Genomic DNA, 12,112 nt, shown 5'->3' on the forward strand with positions numbered 1-12,112 from the left:
CTCATGCTCGCTCACTCGCTAGCTCTCTCAAATAGATAAAATCCTTTTAAAAATTTTTTTAAAAATTAAAAAAATAAATTACCACATTATCTTACTACTGTTGTCCTCTGGGAATAAGCCCTCCCAGCCCTTTTTTGAATATCGTATATACATATTTTCTTTTATAAAATCTGGCTTATATTATACATATAAGTTGTGGATCCTGCATTTTTCACATACTAATCAAAAACATTTTTTACAACATAACTTAAACATTTGGAATATATTTTGGAAGAAGTATATATTCACATGAAAGAATATACACTCATCTTTCTCCTGTCCCCCTCTTGGGAGGCAGCCCATGTTATCAGTTTCTTGTGCATCCTTCCATAGATACTCTGTACCTAGTACCTTTCTCTGTCTGTTCCTTTTATTTTACCCATATAGTAGCAGACACACAACGGTCTGCACTTAGCTTTCTTTCCAATGGACATTAGATCTTAAGAGATCATTGCATATCAGTGAAAAACTTTTACTCTATGTATATGCCTTAGGTTGTTTTTAGCAATTCCCTAATGATAAACATTTTGGTTGTTTCCTTTATGAAAAATGCTGCAACAAATAACTTTACAACATGTTTTTAAATGACTAAAGAAGTGTGTGGTATAGATATACCATAATTTACTCAACTGGTCTCTACTGTTGGACATTTAGATGGCTGCTGCTTTGCACTATTATAATTAATGCTATGATAAACACCTGAAATCCTTGCACACATACATGATCCCTCTCATAGGATAAACTCCCAGAGACAGATTGTTAGCTATGCAAACTTTTGAGGATTATTTTCTATGTGTTGAAAAATCATCCCCTGGGAAGGTTGACTGAAATGATATTCCTTCTTAGCAACTGAGAATCTACCAACTTCCTGGCACCTTCATTTTTTTTTTTTTTTTACTACTTGTAAACTATAGACATTTAATAAATGGTATCTCATGGCTGTTTTAATTCACATCTGTGATTACTAATGAGGTTGAATATTTTTATGCTTATTGGTTACTTATATTCCTTTTATTTTTCTATTTGTGCATCTGTCCTAATTTTTTTTTAAAGATTTACTTATTAATGGGTGGGGGGGGGGCAGAGGGAGAGGGAGAGAGAAAATCCTCAAGCAGACTCCTCGCTGAGCGAGGAGCCAGACTGGGGCTGGATCCCAGAACCCTGAGATCATGCCCTGAGCCAAAATCAAGACTTGGATGCCCAACCGACTGAGCCACCCAGGTGCCCCGTCCTAATTTATTTTTAAGTGTTCTTTATATATTACAGTAACTAACCCTTTTATGTTGCACATAGTAGATGTTTTAACAACTAAAATGTTTTCTTCTAATACTATTTATCTTATTAGTAATTGGACAAGATTTTAAAAGGTGAATCATTATTAAAATAATTTTTATTGACAAATTAAGCAAATATATAAAACATAAACCTACATAACCTAACACAACTCAGTAGAGCACACTGGAATCTGCTGTGATGATATTCTCACAGCAAAATTCACTGATGCCGTTTTCTCTCAGAGAAAGGAAGAATGTTGAAATTCCAGCATTCCCAAATCCATCTCTAGGTCACTTTCATTGGTTTTACCCACAGTTAATCTCTTTGTGATCCACTTGAACAGTGAGAACAAACCTAGATTTGCTCCCAGTGAGCCAGAATTCAATTTCAGACAACCACCTTTAATAACCTAGCACCACAGAAAATTTGAAATCTGATCCTACCACACACTGAAACATTCATTTTGGGTCAAAAGATTCTGGTAACCCAAGCCACTGTTTACATGCAAGTGGATTTATATTCATGTTGACTCAGACACAATTCTAAACTTATCTCAGTTATATTCTCCTCTTTAGAAAATGAAACTTATAAATGTAAATAGAATAAAGAACTGAATTAAATACAATTTCATGTTTTTTGCTTTTTGTCTTTTTAAAAAAATAACTGAACTTTTTTTTGTTAAATCATTACCAAGTCTAATTACCAAGGGTCAGTGTGGTACCTGGTAAAATCTAGCACAGATAAAAGTACAAAGATAACTGGAATCTTTCTGTATTGACACCAATTTGGAAATTAAACTAATTCCTATTTAGTATATTTAGCTTCAAATTTCTTTAACATTAAGTAAACATTTTTATTGAAATGTACATTCATAAGGTATGCAAATTATGTATACATTTCAGTTAGTTTTTAGAAGGTAAACATATCCATGTAACCACATCAAGACTGAGATAGAGAAAATCATTAACACCCCAGAAACCTCTTCAAGACCCCCATCCCTGGCTCTACACCCCTGTGCCTCCTCACTCCTGGAAACCACAATTCTGAGTTTTCTCACCAAAGATTAATATTGCCTTGTTATTGAATGTTATATAAACAGAATTATTCCTTTGTCTTTTAGCTATTTTTAAAATGAGTTTGAAAAGTAAATAACATTATTTATCTTTTCATGAAGAAATATATTCTCTATGCCATTCCCTAAAGCAGATTTGTTAATTTTGTCCATATATAAGTACCTAAAATGGCCATCTCATCCTGCATCTGTTTATACATATTGGCCATTTTAGAGGGGATACAGGTTACCAGAATTAATCCAAACTATGGTAATTTATATGGATTCTATTTTAGTTTTAAAAAAATGTTGTTTTTTTCCCCTAAATACTGAATTTTGAAGCTATTTACTCAGTGAGTTTTATACTTTCCTCATAATGACCTCCTCCTTTTAAGTAATTTGAAAATAGTTCTTTGTCTGTATATGCAGCAATTTCTACAGTTGCTAATCTTAAAATAGCACTTTGATGCTAGTAGATATTTGGCTTGTGAAAAGTCGTATGTACTTCTAATTTAAAATACTACTCAGGAGCCAACTTTTCTGTATTCAACTAGTATCATACATTTGAAACCATTTTGATGTTAACTGTTTTAACTGCCAGTGAGACCAAAATCATTTTTATATACCTCCACTAACTGAAATGTATACATAATTTGCATACCTTATAAATATTTATGTATTTAATATATGTATTTAACTCAGTTCTTCTTCTTTATTCTATTTACATTTTTAAGTTACCAAATCATTAAGCCCTGATAAATATTGATCGTATGACACAACATACTGACAAAATCCAACTGATTCAAGAGATAATTTATGCCTAATTAACATGAAAGACCCTTGAGGGCTATCTTTTTAATAGCTTCTCTCAACCTGTGTTCAGAACACCAGGCACTGTAGTTATTTTTTTAAAAAAGTATTCAGTATTTAATTGAATTTGGGAAATGTGGAGCAAGACATAAATGCTTCTTTACTATGGGATTTCTGAAAGCCTTCATAAATTAATGAATATTGTGATTCTCTACAAAAGGTTATGTGGTATGTAGCCTTTCTAAAAGCCATGTCCCCTCCCCCACCATTGCCCCCACACCAATTTGCACAGTGTTCCTCAGGACACACAGGAACATAGTTTAAAGCACAGCAAAGTTCTGAGAGTGCTCTCAGCAATTTCCAACTGTGCTAAGTGTACCTTTAAAGACTCTGTGCATAATGTAACCTCCTCTGATTTTGAACAATAAACTAAATGGGCATAAAATAAAACTGATCCATTAACAAGTGTTTTTTGAAGGTCTACTATCAAACAACCAGCACCAGCTTATGGACTGGCTGGTGCAATGAAAGCTGGAGAAACAGGATTTTTTTGTGTTTACATGTGACCAGGGCCTACTTCTGTGAAATACATGTATACAGACAACATCAACTTGGCCCACCTTCATTAAGTCAAGTAAGACGCTATTTAGAATTCCAAGGTATCTTCTCTCCAATGTCTGAGGATGGTTAACAGCTGGAAACTGTAGGAACAGGACAGGAGTGTTAGCACGTGGGGAAGGGGACACATGTGCATATGTGCTGTGAGTGCTGGAAAAGGTAGCAAAGGAACAGAAGTTACTGCCCTAGTGCCAAAGTCAAATTCATTTCATGTCTATCACTTTTATGTCTATGTATTTGAGGTACAGATTAATAGGACTGGGTGTTAAGTAACAGAAAAATGTACAGATGAAAGAGGATATTAAATCTAGTCAATGAAGCATGTAAAACAAACCTAACTGTAAAAATTTGAGTGCATACAGTTTACACAGTACTGTCTTGTTTCTATAGATAGTTCAGTTATAATACAGTTTATACAGAATTTGTCTGCTTACATAGACAATTCTTAAGCCTTTTTCACAACATCATTTACTCCTGAAAATTGGAGAAGTGAAAAAGAAGAGAGAGAGAGAAGGGGCACCTGGGTGGCCCAGTCAGTTAAGCTCAGCTCAGGTCATGATCCCAGGGTCCTGGGATCAAGCTCCGTGTTGGGTTCCCTGCTCAGTGGAGAGCTTGCTTCTCCCTCTCCCTCTCCCTCTGCTTCTGCCCACCCCCCAACCCCGCTCATGCTCTATCTCAAATAAATAAATAAAAATCTTAAAAAGAGAGAGAGAGAAGGCAGAGAGGTCAGTACTTGAAAGGCCACAGAAATAGCAATAGTGAATTCAGACATATGTTCTAACATTGCTTTTATTTATTTATTTATTTTTAAAGATTTTATTTATTTATTTGACAGAGACAGAGACAGCGAGAGCAGGAACACAAGCAGGGGGAGTGGGAGAGGGAGAAGCAGGCTTCCTGCTGAGCCGGGAGCCCGATGTGGGACTCGATCCCAGGACCCTGGGATCATGACCTGAGCCGAAGGCAGATGCTTAACCACTGAGCCACCCAGGCGCCCCTAACATTGCTTTTAAAATACTCTTTTAATGACCTATTTTCAATTCCTTCCTTTACCTAAGTTGGAACAGAAGACAAACAGTCTCCTAAATTAATAAATGCCTTTCTAAATAAAATGAGGAGAAGAGGTCAAATTTATTTAGGTGCTCTGTCCTCTCTGGCACCTCGCATTTTGCAACATCTAAGTGGATGAGAAAGTATTAGAGCCCAATGCCATGTACTCCATCCTAATGGGAAGGCTCCTTTGCTTTATTTCCTTTATACCAATATAAAAGCATGTCAGGGGCACCAGGGTGGCTCAGTCGGTTAAGCGTCTGCCTTTGGCTCAGGTCATGATCTCAGGGTCCTGGGTTTGAGTCCCACATCGGGCTCTCTGCTCAGCAGGAAGCCTGTTTCTCCCTCTCCCACTCTCCCTGCTTGTGTTTCTGCTCTCGCTAACTCTCTCTCTCTGTCAAATAAATAAATAAAATCTTAAAAAAAAAAAAAAGGCATTTCAAAGTACTAGAATCCTTAAACGTGTTCAATACGTGCATGGGAGGACTAGTTATGGAGAAAAATTCAAACAAGGCACTTAAGTTGAGATTATGACATTATCTATTATCTGCACACTGTGCTAGGGATGGCAGGAATTACAGCATATGGGTCAGACCTAAACCATGCACTTAAGCAACCTACACTCTGGCTGGGACAGCAATCAGCACTGAAATGTGCAGCCAAAAATTCTACTTGAAGCTTGGAGCAAGGAGAGACCAAGGTGGTTTGCAGCTGGAGAAAAAAAGAATCCACAGATAATATTTGAACTAGGTTTTGAAAGATAAGAAAAATGTGAGGACAGAGAAAAGTAGGACAGCACCCCAGATAAAGGAAGTAGAAGGAATAACATGAACTTAACACAGACACACAGGCAATAATCTATAACTAATTACAGAGGGAAGTGATGCTCTACAAGGCATTTTAGCAATTCTTCTTATTTTAGAGATGAAGAAGGTGACAATCAGGAAGTTCAAATAACTGATTCAAGGCAAGTTACATAATTAAAAAGCAGAACTAATATTTGCACCCAGGTCTATAATCCAAACCCACACTCTTTCTGAACCTAGGCACCTCTCTCAACGGAAGTTCTTTTGGATGTTGTTGGAGTATTAAATATCAGCCCAAAGAGAGACACCTGTCATGCTGTGATAAATAACTCTGTACTGCTACATTTTAATTAATATTTTGCTTATGAGGTCTATCTTATGCTACCAGATGTCCCTTTCTTTCTTCAGAAGTAACATTTCATTGATAAGAAAATTAATGCAGAGTGAAAAGGTATTAAAAATATTATGATAAAAAAATGACCAAAGTTAAAAAAAATTAATATATATGCTTTTGAATGAAATTTACCATTCTCATGTAATAATTCAACAAATAACCAAAACTTAAGTATAAAAGTTTAAATTATATCCCAATGAGTAGCTTTTCTTTCTTAATCACTTGAACAATACAATACAACGAGAGTACGTCTTTAGCGAGCACTTACTATGTGTCAGGCACTGGTCTGGGCATGTTACAGATAACATTTAACCTTCACAACAACCCTAAAGGGTAGTACTTCTGTTATCAGCATTTTCTACACAAAGAAACAGAGGCACAAGAAACTTGCCAAAGTCATTCATGTAGGAAATATGGAGCCAGGCTTTGAACCCCAGCAGTCTAACTCCAGAGTCTATGCCCTAGACTATGGGACATAAACTGTTACTTTTTCAAAGTAAAGCATACCAATAGAGCAACATCTTGTTGACTTCCCAATCTCTACACAACTGAATCAAAACGCCAATAACACCAGACTGGTCACCGGTGAGTCTGTATCTCATGGAAGTTCCAGTTCCCACACTCTACACGCTTAGCTATCTTCCACAGATATTCTCCAACAAAATGATAAAGGAAGACATTTCTCTCAAATGACATTGCTAAACCTCCAAAAAGATTAATCTAATTTAGTTAAAATACCACAAACACATTCAGACTAAACTGTAAAATATTAAAGTTTATAAAAATCAAAGTGTCATGGAAGCAGCAATTTCTATGAAGGTTATTTATAAGCGGTGCTGTCATGTGCTATCCAGCATTTTACAGATAATACTATTTAGTGAGGAGACTGTGAACAAAACAGACCACACACAAATGAGGGAAAGAAATCCTTCATTTGGCCTATCTAATCTAAATGCTACTCATTCTTCATATCCATACAAATTTCAAATTTCTATAAATCTTTCTCAAGTGAATCCAGCCAACTATGATGTCTAACTTTCCAGAATGTTTAACACTCTCATGGTCTCAGCCATACTGAGAGATGTATTAGAAAACAGTGCAATGCAGTAAAGAATGAGGTGCTTTATTATAAGTTATATTGCTTTCTGAGTATTTCATGCAAAAATGTCTCAATTCTTCAGCTAGTTTATAAGTTATTAAGGCCAGGTACCATAACACATCTGTTTACACTCTCTTCAGGCAATCCAGCATGGAGTCTCTTTAACCAGGCAAAGAACAGGCAGCTAGCAGGCCAAGCTTGATGTTCCAGAAGTTACTGTTAAAATCCTGAGGTCAAATATTCAATCTTTCATTACTATTCAACCTTGTAGGCACTACTCTAGATGTGCTGTGAATATAATGGTGGACATGATAGTTCATTTCCTCAAGAAATTCATCAGTTCAGTGAGGATACATTTTTTTTTTTTTAAACAGCTATTTAAAAGAGATGGCAATGAGAGCCACTGGAGCGCAGAAGGGGGAGTCACCCACTCCCTGGAGGAGTCTAGAAGGGCTTCCCGGAAGGAGAACACTTGACCTCAGTCTGGGGGAAGGAGGAGGAAGAGCTGTCCATGAAGTAGAGCGAGTACTAGGAGCATCATAGAAATGAAAATACAGCGCTGTAGAAGGAACATGTCAAGGAAATGGTAAGAAGTTCAGTACGTTGACAAGTAGGGTGCAATGGTGGGAATGAGTGGCAGACAAGGCTGGAGGGCTAAGAGCAAGGGGTTCTTAATGCTATCCCCTAAGGAGTTTAAATGTAAGCAATCCCATACAGACTTTCAAATACAAAGGAGATATAATTGAATGTGTAATTTGAGGGAAGATTATTCCAAAGGCAATGTGAAAACACTAAAGTGAAGACAGAAAGTTGGAGAAATGTGTTTAGGAGTGATCATCAATATTTCAGGTAAAAAGGTGCTAAGGGTGAAAGAAGCATTAGAGATGGAGAGAAGGGAGGTTCAGCTGAACTTGAGTGCTGGTGACACAAACTGGCTCAATCCATCATTCAAGTATTCACTGTGCCCCTAACTAGATGTGCTGGGCTCTGCTATAGATGTTAGAAATATAGTGAAAAAACAGTTGATTTCTGCCATTGGGGAGTTTATACTCCAGTAGTTGAGAACTCAACAGTTAATAATTAACAAGTAAACAAATGAACAACACAACTACATACCAGGGGAAGTGCTAGGATGGAAAAAAAAAAGGGTGGTGCTATGGGAGACACTAGGAAGAGGGTGGGGGCAGTATGTTGGTGTCATCAGAGAAGGGCACATTCTTTTTTTTTTTTTAACGATTTTATTTATTTATTTGACAGAGAGAGAAACAGCGAGAGAGAGAACACAAGGAGGGGGAGTGGGAGAGGGAGAAGCAAGCTTCCCGAGGAGCAGGGAGCCTGATGCGAGGCTCGATCCCAGAAGGGATCATGACCTGAGCTGAAGGCAGACGCTTACCGACTGAGCCACCCAGGTGCCCCAGAAGGGGACATTCTTGGAGCTGAGATTTACGAAGTGAGAAGGGACCACACAACAGAAGCACCTTCCCGGGAGAAGGAGCCACAAATCCCAAATCCATGAAGCTGGAAAAATCGTAAAATGTTTATAGAAGGCAAAGAAAAGGAAAGACAAGTGTGGTAAGAGTTTGGAGAGGAGCGGGCACCATGTTGGGTGCTCTCATGTATGAGGAGAGGATGCTCTTCAAAGTGGAATGAACGGAGGTCCAGAAAGTCAAAAGAAAAAATGAAGTGCTTTGCGAATGTCAAGAAAACATGGTTTGAGAATCATGCATTTAAGAGAAAGAAAGGAAGTGGCGGTGAGCTTATTTTAGAGTTCTCACAATGGTCACCAATTGGCATGTTAGCCCAGAGTAGTTGAAAACTAAAAAAGTAGCTTTGGGGGTAGATGGAAGAGAGAAGCAGCCTATATCTGGCTACTCTAATAAGGTGCCTCTGCAAGTTGCTTGTCTCTCATCTGGGGAAAGTTTATACCTTAAGATCCTTTTTAAGCATATGCTCTGAAAACAAGTTTTGTACAAAGTTAGCAAGTCTAGAAAAGGCTGCCCAAGACAATATACTGGCTTGAAAAGAAGATCTGATGTTTCACTGTCAAGAGACAAGAAATACATGCTAGAACACAACCTTTAAATCTATAGAATGCAAGTATTCATATTCTCCCTCAAATCATTACAAATACATTTGTTCAAATTAGCAAGTCATTTATACATTTTGTATCTTTTGGGGATGCTTAATATTTTAGACAAAGAAACATTCTGAGATAACCAAAGTGTAGAATATAATAATGCATATGCTAGAACAGAGTTTGAAAATTTGGAACTTATAAATTAGGAAAAACATTAGCAGCTGCCACTTTCAAATTCAGACTACTTCTTAAAATTCACAAATACTATATAAGATTCAAAGATAAAATATTATAATGAGGATTATAAACATTGTATTGGGAAAGGGAATAGTATTCAATGGACAGCTTAGCATTCCATTGTGCAATGAACAATGATTTAAATACTGCTGTACTGATTCCATTTGGAGTTTTAGTAAAGCCTCTTACCCGGAGCCCATGGAATCGGGGATTACTGTAGAAGAGCTTCATCTGTTCAGATGGAAGTGGTCCTAGCACCTTCTGAATAGTAAAAAGTTGGTCAATTTCGCTTTCTCCAGGAAATAAAGGCTGTCCATCGCTAAGCTCCCCAAGAATACAGCCCACTGACCACATATCGACGGACTTTCCATAGGGAGCTCTGAAAAGCAAAGGGAGAGATTATCTTGGCAAATGAAGAAATACATTTTAATAATTTCCAAATTACTTTGAACAGATTCATGATTTAAAGCAATTTGTGTATTTAAGGAATTAAAAATGAGGCTGAAAAAAAGGAATTACGGATATCCAAGTAAAAATTCAGAGCACAAGTAAATAAATCTATGCTAGTAAAACCATCAGTTTAATAATAATTTAGTTGGTATACACTAAGTTGAAATCTATTCATATCTGGGCATATCTTGAAAATGAATGGCTTAATAAACCCTAAAACAGTGCACATGTCTGATGAGTTAACACTTCACTTAGAAAATCAAATGCTTCCAAGAAATGCATTTTCTAGGTAATTATCCTTTAGCTCTTGAAATGTCAAAAAGTTATATACCTCATCCATTTTTTGAGATCAGTCTATTAAAATGTACTACCGACTCACGTGTCTTCTTAAACAATAAACACTGAGTACTATTTAACTTCTGATTGCATAGAATCACAATTTCTAATACCTAAGAGTGGGCTAAGCTCTACTGCATTATTTACCTAAAACTATTTGTACCCTGTGTATATGGAGCTTTATGATAACTATTTGCCTCAAAGCATGGTTTTTCCATTTCCTTAGGGGTTTACAGTTCCCCTCTAGGATCTGAGTTTACCAGAGGGCTTTAGGATTATTACTGTTATTAATAAATGGAGGCTGTAAGTGAAAACCTAAGTACTCCAAAAACAGCTCTATATGTATGCCCCAATATCTATAGTCTTAAATCAAATTATATGTGGCAGATTAAGAAACCGTATTCTCATTAGTTTCAAACACAAATAATCCAAGTTTTAACAAAGGAAAGCCAGGGGTGCCTGGGTGGCTCAGTCGGTTGCGTGTCTGACTCTTGGTTTTGGCTCAGGTCATGATCTCGGGGTTGTGGGATCGAGCCCCACATCAGGCTCCATGCATGGAGCCTGCTTAAGATTCTCTCTCTCCCTCCCTGTACCCCTCCCCCCTGCTCATACTGTCTTTCTTTATCTGAAGAAATTAAAAAAAAAAAAAAAGTTAAACGAAGGTAAGACAAAATAAAGTATCTGAAAAAAATACGGGATGAAATTCTAGAATGCCATAATGATACAGCAGGAATACAAAACTTTTAACAGACACTCTAAATTAAAGCACTGTTAACACTATACAGAATATGTTTCTAGGACAATAAGTCATTACAACTGAAAGTCAGTATTTTCTTTATCTCATTTCCTTCCCACAAAAACCTAAGGACCATATTAGGAAACTTCATGCAAATTTTTTTTTGGTAGCTTGATGGGGAGGGAAGGATACTGATCTTTCTTTAATATCTGTACAGAAGAAAAAACTTGTGCTAGATAGAGAAACTTATGGAAAATCTCTACATACCCAAATTGCGCTATTTTTCTTCTGTCAACGGATGTGAATAATTTATGCAGCTGGAATTATTTTGAATGTCAAGAACAAAGTCTTAAGAATGTACAAAAATGTAAATTCTTAATATTAACCAACTATCAACTGATGTCAATGGGATTTTTACACGAATAATACGGTTCTTCAACTAGTACTTGACAATCGTTTAATTAGCAATATATAATTTGGCTCAAATTAATTGGAGTCCCCATCTACTTTTGGTAGCTCCCACACATCTCTAAACATAACTGCAGCTTCCTGACAGGTATTATTAGGCAGCAAATACTCTCTGAAGGTCTATAATAAGGGTGTCCTCAGAATGAACTCCTTGGGGCCATCATATAGACAAAACCTATCATAAAAAGTCCTCTACCATACTTGAATCCTCGGATGGTGTTCTAAGAACGACCTACTTCATACTCATTTCTTCTTTGGTAAATCTGTCCAGTAAACTCAAATTCCAATCCTTCCCAAAAGAAAATGGATTATGCATCCCATTAAGTCCAGACAGAGGTACACAGAAAAAGAAACAAAGACAAACATAAAAGAAAATCAATCCTAAAACCAAATTTAAAAATTAGCACAGAAATTCTAAAATCTATCCACACAAAGAGAAATAATGAAATGACTAACCACCATTTGCTTCCCAAGATAAACCAAGCTTTTGATTTTAAAAAAAAAAGAAAAAAAAAAAAACAGTAAATCTTTCAGTAACTGGTATCAATAATTCTTTTTTTTTTTTTAAAGATTTTATTTATTTATTTGACAGAGACACAGTGAGAGAGGGGACACAAGCAGAGGGAGTGGGAGAGGGAGAAGCAGGCTTCCCGCTGAGCAGGGAGC

General features: G+C 36.6%; 1 protein-coding gene across 1 annotated transcript in view; it reads right to left on the reverse strand.

The window, feature by feature from the left end:
- Nucleotides 1-12,112, reverse strand: part of CDKL5 (cyclin dependent kinase like 5) — a 133,687-nt gene that overhangs the window by 37,540 nt on the left and 84,035 nt on the right. The window contains exons 8-9 of the mRNA XM_081807975.1: nt 9,646-9,835; nt 3,639-3,876 (exon numbers count right to left, since the gene is read on the reverse strand). Of these exons, the coding sequence (XP_081664101.1) occupies nt 3,639-3,876; nt 9,646-9,835 (428 nt within the window). The remainder of the gene's footprint in view (nt 1-3,638; nt 3,877-9,645; nt 9,836-12,112) is intronic.

Source organism: Leptonychotes weddellii, chromosome X (assembly GCF_054177405.1).
Source record: "Leptonychotes weddellii isolate Sample4059 chromosome X, ASM5417740v2, whole genome shotgun sequence".
Classification (NCBI taxonomy): Eukaryota; Metazoa; Chordata; class Mammalia; order Carnivora; family Phocidae; genus Leptonychotes; species Leptonychotes weddellii.